At 44.2% G+C, this 23,962-nt stretch overlaps 1 protein-coding gene across 3 annotated transcripts in view; it reads left to right on the forward strand.

The window, feature by feature from the left end:
• Positions 1 to 6,173: 6,173 nt before the first annotated feature.
• LOC129838795 (muskelin-like) overlaps positions 6,174 to 23,962 on the forward strand; it is a 38,841-nt gene continuing 21,052 nt past the window's right edge. Inside the window, exons 1-8 of one of the 3 annotated variants that reach the window (XM_055905971.1) lie at positions 6,174 to 6,283; positions 16,724 to 16,793; positions 20,562 to 20,704; positions 20,809 to 20,897; positions 21,071 to 21,180; positions 21,827 to 22,019; positions 22,420 to 22,554; positions 22,761 to 22,826. In XM_055905971.1, the coding sequence (XP_055761946.1) occupies positions 6,204 to 6,283; positions 16,724 to 16,793; positions 20,562 to 20,704; positions 20,809 to 20,897; positions 21,071 to 21,180; positions 21,827 to 22,019; positions 22,420 to 22,554; positions 22,761 to 22,826 (886 nt within the window). In that variant the 5' untranslated portion in view covers positions 6,174 to 6,203. The remainder of the gene's footprint in view (positions 6,284 to 16,723; positions 16,794 to 20,561; positions 20,705 to 20,808; positions 20,898 to 21,070; positions 21,181 to 21,826; positions 22,020 to 22,419; positions 22,555 to 22,760; positions 22,827 to 23,962) is intronic. The other 2 variants (XM_055905972.1, XM_055905973.1) reach the window with 2 other exon arrangements.

The following is a 23,962-nucleotide window of genomic DNA, read 5'->3' on the forward strand; positions in this document are numbered from 1 at the left end:
GACACCAAGGAACTTGAAACTCTCGACCCTCTCTCTGTCAATGTTAATGGGGGTCTGTTTGGACTGCCTTTTCCTGTAGCTCCTTTGTCTTGATCACATTGAGGGAGAGGTTGCTGTCCTGACACCACACTGCCAGTTCTCTGACCTCCTCCCTATAGGCCATCTCATCGTTGTCGGTGATCAGGCCTACCACTTGTGTCATCAGCAAACTTAATGATGGTGTTGGAGTTGTGTTTGGCCACGCAGTCATGGGAGAACAGGGAGTACAGGAGGGGACTAAGTACACACCTCTGAGGGACCCCAGTGTTGAGGATCAGCGTCCCAGACGTGTTGTTGCTTACTCTTACCACCTGGGGGCGGCCCGTCAGGAAGTCCAGGATCCAGTTGCAGAGGGAGGTTTGTAGTCCCAGAGTCCTTAGCTTAGTGATGAGCTTTGTGGGCACTATGGTGTTGAACGCTGAGCTGTAGTCAATGAACAGCATTCTCACATAGGTGTTCCTTTTGTCCAGGTGGGAAAGGGAAGTGCAATAGAGATTGCGTTATCTGTGGATCTGTTGGGGCGGTATGCGAATTGGAGTGGGTCTAGGGTGTCCGGGAGGATGCTGTTGATGTGAGCCATGAGGGCATAGCGGGATTTCTTATAAGTGTCTGGATTAGTTTCCCGCTCCTTGAAAGCCTTTCAAAGCACTTCATGGCTACTGACGTGAGTGATACGGGGCAGTAATCATTTAGGCAGGTTACCTTCACTTCCTTTGGCACAGGGACTATGGTGGTCTGCTTGAAACATGTAGGTATTACAGACTCGGTCAGGGAGAGGTTGAAAATGTCAGTGAAGACACTTGGTCCGCACATGCTTTGAGTACACATCCTGGTAATTCGCCTGGCCCAGCGGTTTTGTGAATGTTGACCTGTTTAAAGGTTTTGTTCACATCAGCTACCGAGAGAGTTATCAGTCATCCAGAACAGCTGGTGCTTTCGTGCATTTTTTTAAATTATTATTTTTTTAACCTTTATTTAACTAGGCAAGTCAGTTAAGAACAAATTATTATTTTCAATGACGGCCTAGGAACAGTTGGTTAACTGCCTTGTTCAGGGGCAGAACGACAGATTTTTAACTTGTCAGCTCGGGGATTTGATCTTGCAACCTTTCAGTTACTAGTCCAATGCTCTGACCACTAGGCTACCTGCCACCCCATGCATGCTTCAGTGTTGCTTCCCTCGAAACGAGCATAAAAGGCATTTAGCTTGTCTGGTAGGCTCACGTCACTGGACAGCTCGTGTCTGGGTTTCCCTTTGTAGTCCGTAATAGTTTTCAAGTCCTGCCACATACGACGAGCGTCAGAGCCGGTGTAGTAGGATTCAATCTTTTTTTTTATTATTATTTTTTTATCCCATTTTCTCCCCAATTTTCGTGGTATCCAATCGCTAGTAATTACTACCTTGTCTCATCGCTACAACTCCCGTACGGGCTCGGGAGAGACGAAGGTCGAAAGCCATGCGTCCTCCGAAGCACAACCCAACCAGCCGTACTGCTTCTTAACACAGCGCGCCTCCAACCCGGAAGCCAGCCGCACCAATGTGTCGGAGGAAACACCGTGTACCTGGCCCCCTTGGTTGGCACGCACTGCGCCCGGCCCGCCACAGGAGTCGCTGGAGCGCGATGAGACAAGGATATCCCTACCGGCCAAACCCTCCCTACCCCGGACGACGCTATGCCAATTGTGCGTCGCCCCACGGACCTCCCGGTCGCGGCCGGCTGCGACAGAGCCTGGGCGCGAACCCAGAGACTCTGGTGCCGCAGTTAGCACTGCGATGCAGTGCCCTAGACCACTGCGCCACCCGGGAGGCCCAGTAGGATTCAATCTTAATCCTGTATTGACGCTTTGCTTGTTTGATGGTTCGTCTGAGGGCATAGCAGGATTTCTTATAAGCGTCTGGATTAGTTTCCCGCTCCTTGAAAGCGGCAGCTCTATCCTTTAGCTCGATGCGGATGTTGCCTGTAATCCATGGCTTCTGGTTGGGATATGTACGTACGGTCACTGTGGGGACGATGTCGTCAATGCACATATTGATGAAGCCGATGACTGAGGCGGTGTACTCCTCAATGTCATTAGATGAATCCCTGAACATATACCAGTCTGTGCTAGCAAAACAGTCCTGTAGTGTAGCATCCGCGTCATCTGACCACTTCCGTATTGAGCAAGTCACTGGTACTTCCTGCTTTAGTTTTTGCTTGGTTGATGCTTATTTATAAAACCTTCTCACTCCTCCCTATCTGAGATATCTAGTGCAGCCCTCATCCTCATACAACACCCATTCTTCCAGTCACATTCTGTTAAAGGTCCCCAAAGCACACACATCCCTGGGGTGATCGTCTTTTCAGTTCGCTGCAGCTAGCGACTGGAACGAGCCGCAACAAACACTCAAACTGGACAGTTTTATCTCAATCTCTTTATTCAAAGACTCAATCATGGACACTCTTACTGACAGTTGTGGCTGCTTTGTGTGATGTATTGTTGTCTCTGCCTTTTTGCCGTTTGTGCTGTTGTCTGTGCCCAATAATGTTTGTACCATGTTTTGTGCTGCTACCATGTTGTGTACCACGTTGTTGTCATGTTGTGTTGCTACCATGCAGTGTTGTCATGTGTTGCTGCCTTGCTATGTTGTTGTCTTAGGTCTCTATTTATGTAGTGCTGTGTTGTCTCTCTTATCGTGATGTGTGTTTTGTCATTATTATATATTTAATCCCAGCCCCCATCCCCACAGGAGGCCTTTAGCCTTTTGGTAGGCCGTCATCATCGTAAATAAGATTTTTTTTCTTAACTAACTTGCCTAGTTCAATAAAAGTTGAAAGAACATTCAGGTCGGAGGTCTAGGAACATGCCCGAGATTCCGACTTGGAATTCCGAGTTGGATGAACTTTCAAAACGATTTCTCTCTGTCAGAGCTCGTTTTTTTTCTCGAATCTCAGTTATCATGAACGCACTGAAGTTAGAGATTTCCGAGTTCCAAACTGTTTTGAAAACGTATTTGTCCCTGACACTACTCCGACATAGTTACTGTACAAGGCAGTGACGTCGCATGTTATTGCCACATTTCCCTAACATCCCGTTCCCGTCCGACAGTGGGACCGTAGAACATATTGATAAAGGATTTGGCCCCACCTGTAGGCTAACAGGGGGGTATTGGATGTAATCTAAGGCGGACGGTCCTACAGCTACGCAGTTTCCGATTTGACAGTAGAAATGCATCCATGCATCGGACATATAAAGGCTACCCCAATCACAATGCTGTAGCCTAGTATTTGGTTAATTCTATAACTTTACAATTATTTCACAGAAATACATTTTAACCAGGTTATGAATGATTTTGCTACCCAATATGTTACATCACAATAGGCTATAATTCATAAAGATGAGTAGTTATGTTCTGTTTATGTTGCGTAATGATGACGATTGGAGAGATCTGAACATCACAAGTTATGAAAATGCCGCCCTCTCGGTTGTCAGTGCAAGCTCCAAATAACCTGTCTTGACAATGCAAAATCAGACTATAGTAGCGACTTCAATTTTAGTTTAAACAAAATATTTTCTTGCTTGTATTTTCTAGCCTTGGACCGGACAGCGGTCTGTCTGTTGTTGCGGTGCCACCCTTCAAGATATGGGTGAGGTGGACGACCTATAGGCATTATTTTTTAAACAGCATACATTCAATAGGCAATCAAATATGTGTAGAAAGCAAAGACCCAGTTGTCGAGTTTACTTCAACTTCAATCTGCGCAACACAAACTGGAATGCAGACATTGGCAAAGCTATAGAGAGCAAAACCCATCTGGCAGAACATTTAAAAAAATCTGCTCAGCCACAAGAGCAGGGGCGAATTTTCGTTTCACGCACTTACAGAAAACACAGAACATAATGCGATTCCTCCGCTGTGTCAACGCCAGAAAGCCAAAATAACGCGCAGAAAGCACCTGCGGTAACGCGCAGAAATGACAGCGAGCAGAGCATAGAGAAACAGTGCCTCTACCCAGCTGCCTATCAACCATCTGGGACATTATATAAATAAGTTCACTCACGTGAGATGCACACCGATTCCACTCCCAGGTAGATGGATGGAATAAACACGTACTTAAAAGGGATCTTCCCCTTCAAAAAGTGCTTAATAGCTGCAGGTACAATCGCGAATCAACAGACATGTCCAGTCAGATGGGGACGTATTCTGGACCGCCCCTGTCCCCTACTTGGTCCCCAGTTGCACCGGGGCTATTGCGCGGGTGCTATTGCAGATGAGTGCGTAGATTTTTTTTATCAGCTCAGGGTACACTATGTCTCTGTTTTCCTGCTATTTCATTATATAATGTCCATCATGTGACATGGCCAAGCCTCTCAATGGAAACTTAAAGGGACCTCCCACGTGATCCAGTCCATGCGCAGTCACTATGGGCAGGGGGAAGTCCACTGCGCTCCGTAAACAGCAATGAGCCATTAATCGTATAATAAAGACTACAGCGTCCCAAGTTCTGGCCCATATAATATAAGCTAGACTACATAATAGTATACGTCTCCAAAATATTCACATAGTGAGTTATTTCCCGCATATATGAGTTCATGTGTGGGCTATAACATCAACATGACCATGACTCAGGAATGATGTATGTATTGCTATTATAGGACCAATGCAGTGTCTACTGACCTCTTGGTCCATAGGCCTATAGGTTAATATATGTTTTATCATGATAAACATGTAGCCTATAATTTTACCAAAGTTCGAATAGTTAACTGAGTAACTGAAAAATGAAACACTCTAGTTTACAAAAGGAGTCCTAATTTAATATAACCTATGCTTCTCAATGCAACTCAATAATCCCTTGTCCGCTGTGCTTTGGACAAAAAATGTCACGAATAAAAAGTGCCTCTCCACTCCATTTATGGTAAATTAAGAGGTTCCTGTGCCAAATGCTGCTCGTGCACTTAGAAGAAATTACATTTTCGTGCATTTCTTACATCAAGAAGCTTCCTGGCAATCCACTTGGAGATAATTCACCGGTGTGCATTTGACACGGAGATGGTCCTTTCGAAAAATGGGATGATCAAAGCCTGGTTGACGCTCAGAAAGTCATGGCTATTATTGTTATCAGTAATTTATATATAATTATGAGGCTTTATTTATAATACGATTATTTTTATTACAACAGATTGTTATTGTTATTACAATAATATAATAGCCTAATAGTAAACCAAATAAAAATCGAATCCAAGTTTATTGGTCGCATACACAGATGTTATAGCGGGTGCAGCAAAATGCTTGTGTTACTAGCTCCTAACAGTGCAGAAAAATGTCAAACAACCAACACAAATAATCAAAAACTAAAAACAAGATCGAATCAGTAGTCATTGCCCCATAGGTTGGACAGTCACAGAGAGAGAGAGAGAATGATAGAGGTGTGTGTGTGTGGGGGGGGGGGGGGGGGGGGGGGGGGGCTTCTATTGTCTCATGCTGACGGGAAAGGGTGATGAGGATTCATGTGCCCTGTGACATACAGGCTGGAACTGAGATCATCAGGGAAGATGACATAAGAATGAAGCAGTCTCTATTATTCTGTGATATCCTCATCATTGGGAGTTTGGTGGGAAACAGGTTGGGCAGTAAAATGTATGGGCCTATGTTAAAAATGAATAAGGAAAACCAAACACAGAAGGAAACATCAGTCCTGCTTGTGTGAGGTAATACCGGTTCCATATCTTGAGAGATACAGTATTACAAACATATTCTAAATTATATTGATGCTGTTCATTGTCTCAGCGTGCAACAAGTATGAGACAAGCCTATACTCAAGCCTATACTGAATAGCTTCTAAAAGTTTATAAACTATATTTTTTCTGCAGATAAAACAGGTGTCAGGAGAAACCTATTGCGATAACACACCACACACAAACGCACGCAAGCACGCACACACACACACACACACTAAGCCAAATGCATAACTAATGGCAGCAGTATGGTTGAAATAACTTGGTGCAAGTGTTCCATGCACATTTTCAGGGTCATTAATCAATATTATGTCCTCATAAATATTTTGAACAGTTTTCTCTATTATTGAACTTGACCGATGTAACCAAACGCATTAATCGAATTAAAGTGTATTGTCTCTTTAAGAGCTGTCACTCGAGCCGTTGCTGCTTGTCATTTTCTGCAACAAGATGGCGGTCGTTCCAGAGAACAGAGTCCTCTCCTTCAGTGTTTTTAAATGGAGCTCTTATTCCTCCACATATTTACCAGAGTGAGTAATGCACACATACGTTGACCACATTTATGTATTTGTTTTCGTTGCTGCAGGTCTCATTAACTGCCACAGTGCATCGAAATCGTGTCTCCACGGCCTAGCTTGACTCCGAGCTAACGACTCGAACGTTAGGCAAAGGGAATAACGTTAGCTAGTTAGATTTACTCGAGTAAACAAAATGCACGCATAGTTAGATACATTTATTATTTTTGTGTACTGTGTGACGTCTTGCCATGCACTGTAAAGCCGATACTGGTAATTAACAGCTGTACTAACGACTTGGCAAAAAAAAGCTAACTAGTTAAGTTAGCGAGCTCGCAAACTAGACGAGCATGCCACCAGCACCACTAACGTTAGTTGGAAGCCAAAACCACTCATGACTTTTTATATTAACTAGTAAGCTAAATAGTTAACTAAACATACTAGATAGCTATTTTTTTCTCCTACACTTTTTGTAGGCATGTTTAGTCTGATTGTTCTCCACCCGTTCGTGCAAAGCCAAAGGGTATAACTAGTTAATGTTAGCTAGCAAGCTAGTACGTCTCTATGGTATTGCTTGGGTAACTTGACACCATAGGAAATGCCTGTACAGTCAGCTATTTATGGACCCTATTATCCCGCTCTTTTAAAAACGCGTGGAATTGCTAGTTTCAGCACTAATTAGTTTGGAACTGGCTGGAAATGTTTACTGCCTTTATACAGGCAGCCCAATTTATATATTTTCCTCAAATGGGTCTTTTGTCCTTACCCACAGATATTTTTCAAAGCTGATCTGATTGGTCAAAAGACCCATTAGTGAGAAAAATATCATTATTGGTCTGCCTTTGTAATTGCAGCCTTGAAGACAATAGTATCACTGCCTCTGTCACAATACCACCCCATGATTGATGAGATTTTTTAAAATTTGACCTTTATTTAACTAGGCAAGTCAGTTAAGAACAAATTCTTATTTTCAATGATGGCATAGGAACAGGGGGTTAACTGCCTTGTTCAGGGGCAGAACAACAGCTTTTTTTACATTGTCAGCTCGGGGATTCGATCTTGCAACCTTTCGGTTGTTAGTCCAATGCTCTAACCACTAGGCTACTTAACCACTAGATCAGTCATCAGTAGGCTTAACTTGCCGGGCCAAATTAGGAACGCTGTTCAGGTCAGTCCATTTCGTTATTTATTTGTGGCCTGCTGGAGGTCATTTTGCAGGGCTCTGGCAGTGCACCTCCTTGCACAAAGGCGGAGGTAGCGGTCCTGCTGCTGGGTTGTTGCCCTCCTACGGCCTCCTCCACGTCTCCTGATGTACTGGCCTGTCTCCTGGTAGCGCCTCCATGCTCTGGACATTACGCTGACAGACACAGCAAACCTTTTTGCCACAGCTCGCATTGATGTGCCATCCTGGATGAACTGCACTACCTGAGCCACTTGTGTGGGTTGTAGACTCCGTCTCATGCTACCACTAGAGTGAGAGCACCGCCAGCATTCAAAAGTGACCAAAACATCAGCCAGGAAGCATAGGAACTGAGAAGTGGTCTGTGGTCACCACCTGCAGAATCACTCCTTTATTGGGGGTGTCTTGCTAATTGCCTATAATTTCCACCTTTTGTCTATTCCATTTGCACAACAGCATGTGAAATTTATTGTCAATCAGTGTTGCTTCCTAAGTGGACAGTTTGATTTCACAGAAGTGTGATTGACTTGGAGTTACATTGTGTTGTTTAAGTGTTCCCTTTATTTTTTTGAGCAGTGTGTATATATATATTAACTTGTGTGCAATACCAGTAATACCGTATATCCCAGGATGGCACAGGCAAGGTATGGAAATCTGGACACCGTTGAACCCTGATCATTGGTCTCCGATCTGTACGACATAGAAATGCATAATTATACACGAAGGTAGAAATATGCAATATCAAATAAAATTGTATTTGTCACATACACATGGTTAGCAGATGTTAATGCGAGTGTAGCGAAATGCTTGTGCTTCTAGTTCCGACAATGCAGTAATAGCCAACGAGTAATCTAACCTAACAATTCCACAACTACTACCTTATACACACAAGTGTAAAGGGATAAAGAATATAAACATAAAGATATATGAATGACTGATGGTACAGAACGGCATAGGCAAGATGCAGTAGATGGTATAGAGTACAGTATATACATATGAGATGAGTAATGTAGGGTATATAAACATAAAGTGGCATAGTTTAAAGTGGCTAGTGATACATGTATTACATAAAGATGGCAAGATGCAGTAGATAATATAGAGTACAGTATATACATATACATATGAGATGAGTAATGTAGGGTATGTAAACATTATATTAAGTGGCATTGTTTAACGTGGCTAGTGATACATTTTTACATACATTTCCATCAATTCCCATTATTAAAGTGGCTGGAGTTGAGTCAGTATGTTGGCAGCGGCCACTAAATGTTAGTGGTGGCTGTTTAACAGTTTGATGGCCTTGAGATAGAAGCTGTTTTTCAGTCTCTCGGTCCCTGATTTGATGCACCTGTACTGACCTCGCCTTCTGGATGATAGCGGGGTGAACAGGCAGTGGCTCGGGTGGTTGTTGTCCTTGACGATCTTTATGGCCTTCCTGTGACATCGGGTGTAGGTGTCCTGGAGGGCAGGTAGTTTGCCCCCGGTGATGCGTTGTGCAGACCTCACTACCCTCTGGAGAGCCTTACGGTTGTGGGCGGAGCAGTTGCCGTACCAGGCGGCGATACAGCCCGACAGGATGCTCTCGATTGTGCATCTGTAAAAGTTTGTGAGTGCTTTTGGTGACAAGCCGAATTTCTTCAGCCTCCTAAGGCTGAAGAGGCGCTGCTGCGCCTCCTTCACCACGCTGTCTGTGGGTGGGTGGACCAATTCAGTTTGTCCGTGATGTGTACACTGAGGAACTTAAAACTTACTACCCTCTCCACTACTGTCCCATCGATGTGGATAGGGGGGTGCTCCCTCTGCTGTTTCCTGAAGTCCAATCATCTCCTTTGTTTTGTTGACGTTGAGTGTGAGGTTATTTTCCTGACACCACACTCCGAGGGCCCTCACCTCCTCCCTGTAGGCCGTCTCGTCGTTGTTGGTAATCAAGCCTACCACTGTAGTGTTGTCTGCAAACTTGATGATTGAGTTGGAGGCGTGCATGGCCACACAGTCGTGGGTGAACAGGGAGTACAGGAGAGGGCTCAGAACGCACCCTTGTGGGGCCCCAGTGTTGAGGATCAGCGGGGTGGAGATGTTGTTACCTACCCTCACCACCTGGGGGCGGCCCGTCAGGAATTCCAGTACCCAGTTGCACAGGGCGGGGTCGAGACCCAGGGTCTCGAGCTTGATGACGAGTTTGGATGGTACTATTGTGTTAAATGCTGAGCTGTAGTCGATGAACAGCATTCTCACATATGTATTCCTCTTGTCCAGATGGGTTAGGGCAGTGTGCAGTGTGGTTGCGATTGCGTCGTCTGTGGACCTATTGGGTCGGTAAGCAAATTGGAGTGGGTCTAGGGTGTCAGGTAGGGTGGAGGTCATATGGTCCTTGACTAGTCTCTCAAAGCACTTCATGATGACGGAAGTGAGTGCTACGGGGCGGTAGTCGTTTAGCTCAGTTACCTTAGCTTTCTTGGGAACAGGAACAATGGTGGCCTTCTTGAAGCATGTGAGAACAGCAGACTGGGATAAGGATTGATTGAATATGTCCGTACACACACCAGCCAGCTGGTCTGCGCATGCTCTGAGGATGCGGCTGGGAATGCCGTCTGGGCCAGCAGCCTTGCGAGGGTTAACACGTTTAAATGTTTAACTCACCTCAGCTGCAGTGAAGGAGCCCGCAGGTTTTGGTAGCGGGCCGTGTCAGTGGCACTGTATTGTCCTCAAAGCGAGCAAAAAAGTTATTTAGTCTGTCTGGGAGAAAGACATCCTGGTCCGCGACGGGGCTAGTTTTCTTTTTGTAATCCGTGATTGACTGTAGATCCTGCCACATACCTCTTGTGTCTGAGCTGTTGAATTGCGACTCTACTTTGTCTCTATACTGTCACTTAGCTTGTTTGATTGCCTTGCGGAGGGAATAGCTACACTGTTTGTATTCGGTCATGTTTCCGGTCACCTTGCCCTGGTTAAAAGCAGTGGTTCGCGCTTTCTGTTTCACACGAATGCTGCCATCAATCCACGGTTTCTGGTTTGGGAATGTTTTAATCGTTGCTGTGGGTATTATGTCGCCGATGCACTTTCTAATGAACTCGCTCACCGAATCAGCGTATTCGTCAATGTTGTTGTTGGACGCAATGCGGAACATATTCCAATCCACGTGATCGAAGCAGTCTTGAAGCGTGGAATCAGATTGGTCGGACCAGCGTTGAACAGACCTGAGCGCTGGAGCTTCTTGTTTTAGTTTCTGTTTGTAGGCTGGAAGCAACAAAATGGAGTCGTGGTCAGCTTTTCCGAAAGGAGGGCGGGGGAGAGCCTTATATGCGTCGCGGAAGTTAGAATAACAATGATCCAGGGTTTTACCAGCCCTGGTAGCACAATCGATATGCTGATAGAATTTAGGGAGTATTGTTTTCAGATTAGCCTTGTTAAAATCCCCTGCTACGATGAATAAAGCCTCAGGGTGTGTGGTTTCCAGTTTACAAAGAGTCAGATAAAGTTCGTTCAGGGCCATCGGTGTGTCTGCTTGGGGGGGAATATATACGGCTGTGATTATAATCGAAGAGAATTTCCTTGGTCGACATTTGATTGTGAGGAGTTCTAGATCAGGTGAACAGAATGACTTGAGTTCCTGTATGTTGTTATGATCACACCACGTCTCGTTGATCATAAGGCATACCCCCCCGCCCCTCTTCTTACCAGAAAGATGTAAACCATCCTCCATGAAATTCCAGGAGAGCTACTGAGGGTGCAGGCTTTTGCTCCAGCCCTGCTCAAGCACACCACATTGTAAAATATCAGCTGCTCAACAGGACCTTGATATGCTGACTCTGGTTTGTTTGAGCAGGGTTGTGTCCAAAGCCTGGACACCCCAGTAGCGCTCCAGATGGAGGGTTGACGGACCACGTGTTTTATACATTAGCCTGTCTGCAGTATTTCTCTTTGTTTGGGGGGGGTTTAAGTCAATCAAACTAAATAAAATGTATTTATAAAGACCTTTTTACATCAGCAGAAACCCAGCCTTTAACCCCAAAGCCAGCAATGCAGATGGCTAGGAAAAACTCCCTGGAAGGCAGGAACCTAGGAAGAAACCTAGGGAGGATCCAGGCTCTGAGGGGCGGCCAGTCCTCTTCTGGCTGTGCCGGTTGGCGATTACAAGAGTACATGGCCATTAAAGACAGCTAAAGATGCAAGTGCCTTGGTTGAGGCCACAACAGCAAGAGATGCTGCATCAGTGGCGATTTTATCATCTAAATTTAGGTGGGGAAACAAAAAACAATTGTGGGATGCATGCCAGCAAAGCCACTAAACAATAAATGAATTATAACGGTGATGGTAACGAACGGTGCCCACAAACTGTTAGGACCTACATAAATCTGTCCCAACAGCAGTCCCAACACCTTACCACTGCTACATCTGGCTATCAGCGGAGCCTTGTCTGGCAGCAACAGTTAATTCAGCCTCGTTTACTGCCTTTAAAAAAAACATAGCTGATATGGCTGACTTGCTTAAACAAATGTGGTTTCTACTGACAATTGAGATGTACAAACTATAGCATAAGGGGACGACAAGCAGATAAGAGGCAATCCGTAATTTAGATTAAGATATTCATGAGCGAGCTTGGACGGACGTAGTCAATAAATAGTTGCTCAGCGCTTTTGTTATGTACAGAGACAGAATTCAGAACATGGGCGGTTCTTAGTGTTCTCCCTGTACACTAAGTCAACAGTAGGATAAATAACAGGGGCATATAAGCAGACAATGAAAGCTCTTACAATATTAAGTGAAATTAAGAGGTGAAAATAGACCAAATTATTAGGGTGAGGCACATGGGCTACTAACAGCTTACTACACAACATACACTTAGTGTTTCTTTCTTAGCTACAGTATACGTATCTCCCTGGCATATTACATCATTTATGCAGGAGCTTACAATACATTTTTGGACTCACCTTGTTGTGCCTTGCTCACTTGAACAGGAAGGGGGTTCGGTGGTCCTTTCGGTTGTCCTTCCTGGGCAAATTTTGTCATTAAAGTCTGGCATTCTCTGGATTTATGGTCCACAGATTATCGACAGATTATGATTTTTCAACACAGATACCGATTTATTGGAGGACCAAAAAAAAAGCCGATACCGATTAATAGGCCGATTTATAAAAAAAAATATATATAAAAAAAAAATATATTTTGATAAATTTAATTTACATTTGTAATAATGACAATTACAACAATACTGAATGAACACTTATTTTAACTTAATATAATACATCAATAAAATCAATTTAGCCTCAAATAAATAATGAAACATGTTCATTTTGGTTTAAATAATGCAAAAACAAAGTGCTGGAGAAGAAAGTAAAAGTGCAATATGTGCCATGTAAGAAAGCTAACGTTTAAGTTCCTTGCTCAGAACATGAGAACATATGAAAGCTGGTGGTTCCTTTTAACATGAGTCTTCAATATTCCCAGGTAAGAAGTTTTAGGTTGTAGTTATTATAGGACTATTTCTCTCTCTACTATTTTTTTATATTCCATATACCTTTGACTATTTGATGTTCTTATAGGCACTTTAGTATTGCCAGTGTAACAGTATAGCTTCCGTCCCTGTCCTCGCTCCTACCTGGGCTCGAACCAGGAACACATCGACAACAGCCACCCCCGAAGCAGCGTTACCCATTGTTCCACAAAAGCCGCGGCCCTTGCAGAGCAAGGGGAACAACTACTCCAAGTTTCAGAGCGAGTGACGTTTGAAACGCTATTAGCGAGCACCCCGCTAACTAGCTAGCCATTTCACATCAGTTACACCAGCCTAATCTCGGGAGTTGATAGGCTTGAAGTCATAAATAGCGCAATGCTTGAAGCATTGCGAAGAGCTGCTGGCAAAACGCACGAAAGTGCTGTTTGAATGAATGCTTACGAGCCTGCTGGTGCCTACCATCGCTCAGTCAGACTGCTCTATCAAATCATAGACTTAATTATAACATAATACAAGCCTTAGGTCATTAATATGTTAGCTCATTAATATGTTAGAATCCGGAAACTATCATCTCGAAAACAAAATGTTTATTCTTTCAGTGAAATACGGAACCGTTCCGTATTTTATCTAACGGGTGGCATCCATAAGTCAAAATATTCCTGTTACATTGCACAACCTTCAATGTTACGTCGTAATTACGTAAAACTCTGGCAAATTAGTTCGCAACGAGCCAGGCGACCCAAATTGTTGCATATACCCTGACTCTGCGTGCAATGAACGCAAGAGAAGTGACACAATTTCACCTGGTTAATATTGCCTGCTAACCTGGATTTCCTTTAGCTAAATATGCAGGTTTAAAAATATATCCTTTTTTTATTTTTTAAAATAATTTTTATCCCCTTTTCTCCCCAATTTTCGTGGTATCCAATCGCTAGTAATTACTATCTTGTCTCATCGCTACAACTCCCGTACGGGCTCGGGAGAGACGAAGGTCGAAAGCCATGCGTCCTCCGAAGCACAACCCAACCAAGCCGCACTGCTTCTTTAACACAGCGCGCCTCCAACCCGGAAGCCAGCCGCACCAATGTGTCGGAGGAAACACCGTGCACCTGGCCCCCTTGGTTAGCACGCACTGCGCCCAGCCCGCCACAGGAGTCGCTGGAGCGCGATGAGACAAGGAAATCCCTACCGGCCAAACCCTCCCTTACCCGGACGACGCTAGCCCAATTGTGCGTTGCCCCACGGACCTCCCGGTCGCGGCCGGCTGCGACAGAGCCTGGGGGCGAACCCAGAGACTCTGGTGGCGCAGTTAGCACTGCGATGCAGTGCTCTAGACCACTGCGCCACCCGGGAGGCCCAAAAATATATACTTCTGTGTATTGATTTTAAGAAAGGCATTGATGTTCATGGTTAGGTATAGTCGTGCAACGATTGTGCTTTTTTCGCAAATGCGCTTTTGTTAAATCATCCCCCGTTTGGCGAAGTTGGCTGTCTTTGTTAGGAAGAAATAGTCTTCACACAGTTTACAATGAGCTAGGCGGCCCTAACTGCTGCATATACCCTGACTCTGTTGCAAGAGAAGTGACGCCATTTTTCCTAGTAATTTTTTTTTTATGTTAGCAGGCAATATTAACTAAATATGCAGGTTTAAAAATATATACTTGTGTATTGATTTTAAGAAAGGCATTGATGTATATATGGTTAGGTACACGTTGGAGCAACGACAGTCCTTTTTCGCGAATGCCACCGCATCGATTATATGCAATGCAGGACACGCTAGATAAACTAGTAATATCATCAACCATGTGTAGTTAACTAGTGATTATGATTGATTGTTTTTTATAAGATAAGTTAAATGCTAGCTAGCAGCTTACCTTTTCTTCTTACTGCATTCGTGTAACAGGCAGGCTCCTCGTGGATTGCAATGTAATCAGGTGGTTAGAGCGTTGGACTAGTTAACTGTAAGGTTGCAAGATTGAGTCCCTGAGCTGACAAGGTAAAAATTTGTCGTTCTGCCCCTGAACAAGGCAGTTAACCCACCGTTCCTAGGCCGTCATTGAAAATAAGAATGTGTTCTTAACTGACTTGCCTAGTTAAATAAAGGTGCTGTTATGAAAACTTGAAATCGGCCCTAATTAATCGCCCATTCTGATTAATCGGTCGACCTCTAATTTATAGTGCTTTCAAGACAACTGGGAACTCGGGGAAAGTTGTGAATCATGATGTCAGTGATCTTCAGGTTGTAGCTCTAGAAAGAGACCCGAGTTCCGAATTTCACAATTCCGAGTTGAATGAAAGTTCAAAACGTATTTCCGCAGTCGTAGCTCATTTTTCCAGAGTTCCCAGTTGTCTTGAACTCACTAAAGTCAGATTTTGTAGTTGTTTGTTAAGTTGTTTTGGGCGCAGCACATTAATGCTTCATTAACAGCATGGCCAATGTTTATAATTTTAAACTAGGAAAAGACACCCTTAATCTTAGACTTGGGATCCACTGCCACTCCATTGAATAGCAAGATAATGATTGCTTTGCAATGCTTGCAGTTAGCCACGGATTCCTTCCAAACCACTCATTGTTGAATTTATGATTTCCAACTTGTTGTGTAATGTTTGTCCAATAGCCGATGACCACCGATACTTTTTATGTCATTTCTCTTCATATGACAACGATTAAAAAGGATTTGCTAGTAGATTGTCAACTTCATTCATGATGATGATTGCCAGCTAAGATTTTGAAAGTATGATGTTGACATGATCAGTCCAATCAAAGCTGCTGTAGATAAAATGTGACTTGAAGTAATTTTATCTGTGGCCAATGACATGGAGCCTTCATGGATGGGCACTTCTAATGTAACTCTATGGCAGCACCCAAGGGGCTTGAATTTTCTAGCTCGGTGTCCCAATGAGGGGGGGCAAGTGACTTGAGCTTTTGGACAAGTTCAAAAAAGCTTCTAATTTCTCTTCTGGGCTTGACATTAACATTTTTAGACATATCTTAAAGATATGTGGGTTTTTGGTAACAGAATTACAAGTTTTATATATAAGTTCTTCACTATTATTGTGTTTTGATGTATTTTTTATACCTTTTAAAGACATGCTCCGGTACTTTGTCAACTACTTAAACCTCCTGCTTTGGGCTAGATGTGTCAATGTGTAGTTCATATATGCTTAATCTTTGAGCAGAATAACTGTCTCTTCAATTAGCCACTAAATTCCTAGTTCAAAAGGAACTGTTTTTCTGGAAGCTGTGCTGCACCATTTCCCCCCACGTGGGCCAGCCCCCTAGCAATTAGTTAAACCAATGAGCTTCAGCCCCTCGCCATAAGAGAGACAGCTAGCAAGATACACAAGATACCTACACAGCAGCGCGAGTGAGAGCGTAGTGACATGTCGCACATACAGTATCATCACACGTGACGTAGTATGCAATTTTTGGGGACCACTTTTGGCTCTTGACTGCAATTTTCAGAACTACCGATTAAAAACTATACAAAAGTACCGGAGAATCCATTTGACTTTTTCTCGTAGATGTTTTCTAAGACCCCTTTTTCTCCTGTTTGACCAGGAATCAAGGCTAGTACTTTTGCGTCAATTTTAAGATGGAAAATGGATTAAAAATGTATCTATGCCTTTATTTCCCCAAAATATACACTCTTAGCTTTTTTTGAGTCCCAATTTGATATGCTGCTATGAACTCCCTGCACATGTGGTGCTCATGGGTCCTTTTACATGGATATTACCCTATCCCTTTGCTCACAACAAATGGTGGTTGGATCTTGGCTGAAACATGTCCTTTCTCCCATCTTTCCCTTTCTGTGTGTAGAAACATCTTGGTGGACAAACCCAATGACCAGTCCTCCAGGTGGTCGTCTGAGAGCAACTACCCTCCACAGGTAACGTCTGCTGTGCCCAGCCCACATGTATAGACACCTGTCTCATACTCAGGCCTACCTGTCACTCGCACACCTTCCATGCCTTGTGCCTTACCTGTCTTGAGATGGGGCTCTTCCGTAGAGGGTCTGTGCCCAGTTGCATACAACAGCCGTGTTCTCAATTCACTGGTGGCTGCTAAATAGTAGCACCTAATAGAAGGGTTGGTTGTTTAGCAACAAACCCGACGCGCATTCAACTATGGGGCAAAACAGACTGCGTTGGCTTAGATTGTTGACAACAGGTAAACTATATTTTGTCTCCAGCATTTATTGAAAACATAAATACATTTGCACAATGAGCACTTCTTGTCTCAAATACATCGTTACACTTGTTTGTTAGCTAGCTAGTGAATTTTAGCCTCTTTAGCATTGACAAGAAATCAGTCAAAACACTTCAAACAAGACATGGTATAGTTTAAGAAAAATATTAAACTAGTTGAAACAAGTCACTTACGATTCCCCACATGGCAGTTTCTTGTCATTGTTGGTAGCTATCTGGCCATCCAGAATCATAAAATCCACGGACTTCTGCCCCATAGAAGCGTGCGTTGTCAGCTAACACACCTTTAGTATGCACGTCTTGACCCCAATGACTTGCACTTGCACTTTTGTGAGTAGGAAGTGGCCCAGCGTAGCGTGTTTGACTGTCTTGTGGTTACGGGCAGAGGAAATTGAAACTTTGTTTTTGCAGTAATAGGAAACTAAGCATGTCAGTCTTAACCACCCAAGCTAGACATTCAAAACATTCAAAACTCCACTGCATCTGTTTACGTCAAATACGTTTCACTCTCTAAAAATGTTGAACTCTCATCAACCGCTTTTATCTTTTCAAAGAGAGGGAGGTTGTTGAGAGGTAGAGCCTTGAACATAATTATACTGAACAAATGATAAAGCCATACCCCATAAATCATAAATGAAGCCCGAGTCCTTTCATATAAATGTTTTATAATGGTTTCTATGGCAACAAGAATCGACAAAGCATTGAGATACGGGTCTTTCATTAGCAAGTGTGCCATGTTTTTAGGTGACCTGACTGTTTTGAAAAAGCAAGATCGATATACCCAAGCTAGGACTAATCCCTCTGTGTTAAATGTACCCTAGGCGGTAACCTAATGAGATGCAATATATCTGCCTTATTATTGATGAAAACTGTTGAAGATGGAACTGTATCAGAGGACCCATTAGTAAGCCTAGCAGATGCACTCTGGTAGTGGATGGTTATTGCTCACTCACACAGCCATTTAAACCTACAGGATTTGTAGAAACATGGGTCTCCAGGGATTGTGGGTTGCCTGGTTTCCGGAAAGCAGATTTAATCAATGTTCTATCTGTACTGCTCTATCCCCTCTCTCTCCCAGAGGGTTCAACTCGGTGCCCTGTCCAGTTGGCAGCAGATATGCCCAGGCTAGTTACCACTCCAGTGACCTGTGAACATGGCAAATAAAATACAATTTTATTAGTCACATGTGCCGAATACAATACAGGGAAATGCTTACTTATGAGCCCCTAACCGACAGTGCAGTTTTAAAAATATGGATAAGAATAAAAGTAACAAGTAAATAAAGAGGAGCAGTAAAAACCTAGACTTGGTGCTCCGGTATCGCTTGACGTGTGGTAGCAGCGAGAACAGTCTATGACTAGGGTGGCTGGAGTCTTTGACATTTTTCAGGGCCTTCCTCTGACACAGCCTGGTATAAAGGTCCTTCCTGGCAGGAAGCTTGGCCCCAGTGATGTACTGGGCCGTTCGCACTACCCTCTGTAGTGCCTTGCAGTCGGAGGCCGAGCAGTTGCCATACCAGGCAGTGATGCACCCAGGCAGGATGCTCTTGATAGTGCAGCTGTAGTACCTTTTGAGGATCTGAGGACCCATGCCAAATCTTTTCAGTCTCCTGAGGGGGAATAGGTTTTGTTGTGCCTGCTTCACGACTGTCATGGTGTGCTTAGACCATGTTAGTTTGTTGGTGATGTGGACACCAAGGAACTTGAAGCTGGTTGAGCTGCTCCACTGCAGCCCCGTCGATGAGAATGGGGGTGTGCTTGGTCCTCTTTTTCCTGTAGTCCACAATCATCTCCTTTGTCTTGATCACGTTGAGGGAGAGGTTGTTGTCCTGGCACCACACGGCCAGGTCTCTGACGACCTCCCTATAGGCTGTCTCGTTGTTGTTGGTGATCAGGCCTACCACTATTGTCATTGGCAAATTTAATGATGGTGTTGGAGTCGTGCTTGGCCATGCAGTCATGAGTGAACAGGGAGTACAGGAGGGGCTGAGCACGGGCCCCTGTGTTGAGGATCAGCGTGGCGGATGTGTTGTTACCTTCCCTTTCCACCTGGGGACGGCCCGCCAGGAAGTCCTGGATCCAGTTGCAGAGGGATGCGTTTAGTCCCAGGGTCCTTAGCTATTTGATGATTTGAGGGCACTATGGTGTTGAATGCTGAGCTGTAGTCAATGAATAGCATTCTCACATAGGTGTTCCTCTTGTCCAGGTGGGAAAGGGCAGTTTGGAGTGCAATGGAGACTCCATCATCTGTGGATCTGCTGGGGTGGAATGCAAATTGGAGTGGGTCTAGGGTTTCTGGGATGATGGTGTTGATGTGAGCCATAACCAGCCTTTCAAAGCACTTCATGGCTACAGACGTGAGTGCTACGGGTCGGTAGTCATTTAGCCAGGTTACCTTAGTGTTCTTGGGCACAGGCTCTATGGTGGTCTGCTTGAAACATGTTGGTATTACAGACTCGGACAGGGAGAGGTTGAAAATGTCAGTGAAGACACTTGCTAGTTGGTCAGCGCATACTCGCAGTACACGTCCTGGTAATCCGTCTGGCCCTGCGGCCTTGTGAATGTTGACCTGTCTAAAGGTCTTACTCACATCGGCTGCGGAGAGCGTGATCACACAGTCATCCAGTACAGCTGGTCCTCTCATGCATGTTTCAGTGTTATTTGCCTCGAAGTGAGCATATAAGTAGTTTAGCTTGTCCGGTAGGCTCGTGTCACTGGCAGCTCTCGTAGTCTGTAATCGTTTGCAAGCCCTGCCACATTTGGCGGGCGTCAGAGCCGGTGTAGTAAGACTCTATCTTAGTCCTGTATTGATGCTTTGCCTGTTTGGTGGTTCGTCGGAGTGCATAGCGGGATTTCTTTTAAGCTTCCGAGTAGAGTCCCGCTCATTGAAAAGGCTAGAGCTGCCGCTTAGCTCAGTGCAGATGCTGCCTATAATCCATGGTTTCTAGTCGGGATATGTACGTACGGTCACTGTGGGGATGACGTCATCGATGCACTTATTGATGAAGCCAATGACAGATGTGGTGTACTCCTCAATGCCATTGGAGGAATCCCGGAAGATATTCCAGTCTGTGCTAGCAAAACAGTCCTGTAGCTTGGCATCTGCTTCATCTGACCACTTTTTTATTAATCTAGTCACTGGTGCTTCCTGCTTTAATTGTTGCTTGTAAGCAGGAATCAGGAGGATAGAGTTATGGTCAGATTTGCCAAATGGAGGGCGAGGGAGAGCTTTGTCCCATAGTTTGACTGTGCAGCAGCTCGTATACACAGCATTTCTCCTCTGCTCTCTGTGCCATCTGCAGTGTTGTGAAACATGTTCGGAGAGCAGTAGAAGGAAAACTGCAGTGTCATGTGTTGATAATATAGATCGGATACTACTTTATGAATTATTGTTGAGAGACCGCTGATCAGAATCTCCCCTCTATTTTCTCCCCTCTATTTTCCCTCCAGTACTTAATGTTGAAATTGGAAAGGCCAGCGATCGTTCAGAGCATCACCTTTGGGAAGTATGAGAAGACTCACGTGTGTAACCTGAAGAAGTTCAAAGTGTTTGGTGGGATGAGTGAAGAGAACATGACAGAACTCCTGTCCAGGTGAGAGCAGAGGGACAGTGAAGTGTACTTCTTTACTGTATAATTAACCTACCTTACTGTCTGTACCATATTTATTTAATTTGTTATCTTCTATTCCTCTGCAGTGGCCTGAAGAATGACTACAACAAGGAGACCTTCACCTTGAAGCACAAGATCGACGAACAGATGTTTCCCTGCAGATTTGTTAAAATAGGTGAGTTTGGAAAAGGAATGGGCCCAAGGCTTGGGCCTACGTGTTGTACAGACTCTGTCCAGCTTGAACATGATTGGAGTGAAGAGATGCTACACGGCTGGAGATGGAAATAAGTCAAAATGGTGAAATAGTTGATGATTTAAATTATAGACCATTCTCTCTGTCTCTCTCAGTGCCTCTGATGTCTTGGGGGCCCAGTTTTAACTTCAGTATCTGGTACATTGAGCTGCATGGCATAGAGGAACCTGACTTAGTGCAGCCCTGCCTTAACTGGTACAGCAAGGTGAGCCTGCCTCTGAGACGCACACACTCACATACACAGTTGGGGTTAAGGGAGAGAATCAGTCTGAGGGGGTTACTTAAGCAATAAGGCCAGAGAGGCTGTGGTATTTGCGGAGTGCCTGGATACAGCCCTTAGCCGTGGTATATTGGCCATGTACTACAAACTCCAGAGGTGCCTTATTGATTTTATAAACTGGTTACCAATGTAATTAGAGCAGTAACAATTATATTTTGTCATACGGTCTGATATACCATGGCTGTCAGCCATTCAGGACTCGAACCACCCAGTTTAAGCAATAAGGCCCTAAGAGGTGCGGTATATGACCAATATACCACGGCTAAGGGCTGTTCTTATGTACGATGCGACTCGGAGTGCCTGGACACAGACCTTAGCCGTGGTATATTGGCCATATACCACAAATCCCTGAGGTGCCTTATTGCTGTTATAAACTGGTTACCAATGTAATTAGAACAGTAAAAAAAAAAATTTTTTTTTTTTTTTTTTTTGTCATACTCATGGTATACGGTCTGATATACCACAGCTTTCAGCCAATCAGCATTCAGGGCTCAAACCACCTAGTTTATAATATGAAGTATACTATTTGTGATGAAAAACATTGATCAAATATGGAGCTGTATTCCTCTAGTACCGGGAACAGGAAGCGATCCGCCTGTGCCTGAAGCACTTCCGGCAGCATAACTACACAGAAGCCTTTGAGTCGCTGCAGAAGAAGACACGCATCGCGTTGGAACACCAAATGCTGACACACCTCCACGACCGCCTGGTACTCCGGGGAGACTTTGATGCCTGTGAGGAGCTCATCGACAAAGCTGTCAAAGGTCCTGTCACCCACACCTCCTCAGAAAGACCGATGGGGGCTGGACATACTGCCCTGTACACATCAACTGCAATACAACTACATGACCTCAATCATCCTACTAACTACAGACCTCTACCATCCCATGACTGAGATCTTAAAACTTAGTTCGGCTTATATTTAGCTCATGAATTCAGTGGATACCATAGTGATTCATTATTTACACTATAGATCCGTACTATAGTACTATAGATCTGTACTTTTTCATTTTATCCGATTGATTTGCAACCACAGGGCATGGCAATGTCATCCTGACATCATGCGTTCTTTTTGAGATTGAAACGGTAACAAAACTATTCACTTCTATCTCCTGGCTAAAATAATCTGGACAATCTTTCTGTGTTTGACATTTTCCTCTGTAGACGGTTTATTTAACCAGTACATCAGCCAGCAAGAGTACAAGCCAAGATGGAGTCAGATCATCCCCAAGAGTAACAAAGGTACAACCGCCCAAGAGCCAAGCCCAGATGACATGAACAGTGAGACAAACTACTCAAGTAGGAAATGTGTTCTCATTAACAAAATGCTATGGTACGCTGTACACTACCACTCTATAGCGATGAATTAATGTTTTTCCCCGTCCCCCTTTCTCTTCTGCTCCTTTTCCATTTTCCTTCAACACTCCATCCCTCTCCTACATTTTATTCCCTCTTTCCCTCAACCCCTTTTTCCTCACACTCTTCCGCTCCATTGCTCTCTCCAGGTAATGAGGATGACAACAGACCAGGGATGAGGGGAGGTCATCAGATGGTCATCGACGTTCAGACAGGTGAGGCATGCTAGCTAACACCACACCTAGACCACACCCCCTATAATGTCACCTATTACTTAAACTGGAATTCTCCTCTTCCAAATGTGTTATTTAACTATAGCGGAAATTGACGTTTAGGTTCCACCTCCGAAGAGTGACGCAGGCTGCTAATACATATTCACGAATTGGGGATGGGAACGCCGTGAGTGCTTTCCACGTGGAGTGGACAAATAACAACAAGTAGGGCACCGACAGTTGTCAGTATAGCTAGCTAGCTTGCTAACCTTATCTGGGCTGACTGATATTATCCATTACTACGCTGTATTCAAAATATTAGCCAGCTAGGCTATGGCTGGTTCTGGAGTTGGATTTGTCATAAGCATGTAGGGAAAACTTCGCCACAGATGGATATGAGAAATCAGTCCACAGTTTTGGCATCGTCCATAAATTGCGACTGGGAATCTGCCATAGAAATGGGAAGAATAATATGAAGCTCCGGTAAAATGGATAGCCTAACTATCAGGGTTCGCAACTTTCACTGGGGACTGAAATTGCATTTTTGTTCCCCCCCCAGTTTTATCATTGGAATGCGATACAAAACGAGACTAAGGTGTGCTTTAGGACCATGAGGATGCCTCCGCGTAGTTGAGTAGGCTGCTTTGGAGTGTTTATCCAACTGGATAAGACCAAAGTTGCACCCCTGCTAACTATTGAGCGGTTTGGACTAGAGACGCATTTTTCTACATTGTAATGGATACGGTGAAACCTTTAGTAGGCTCATGCCATAGTTCTCACAGCTAGTGGAGGTGAAATGATAGGCTACAATGGCTGCGTGCCGCAAATTATATGTATGCCCTGAGCGCATCGGACACGAAACACTAATATTTGATGTCAAAGCAGTGGAGCGTGTTCAAAACCATTCATCTTGGGGGGGGGGGTGGTTCCAAAATCCAATCTTATCACACACAATTTTAAATAAGTGCAACTCGACAAATTATCCAATGAATTATGCTCATTTGCTGCTAAAAAAAATGGAGGCGCAATTTTTTTTTGCGTCCCCTATTTTAATTTGTGCCATGGCTCACGCAGCAAAGTGTAGGCTACGGTTATAAGCTGTAGCCAGAGAAGGAAGAGGATGTGAGACACCCCACTCA

Source organism: Salvelinus fontinalis, chromosome 39 (genome assembly GCF_029448725.1).
Source record: "Salvelinus fontinalis isolate EN_2023a chromosome 39, ASM2944872v1, whole genome shotgun sequence".
NCBI lineage: Eukaryota > Metazoa > Chordata > Actinopteri > Salmoniformes > Salmonidae > Salvelinus > Salvelinus fontinalis.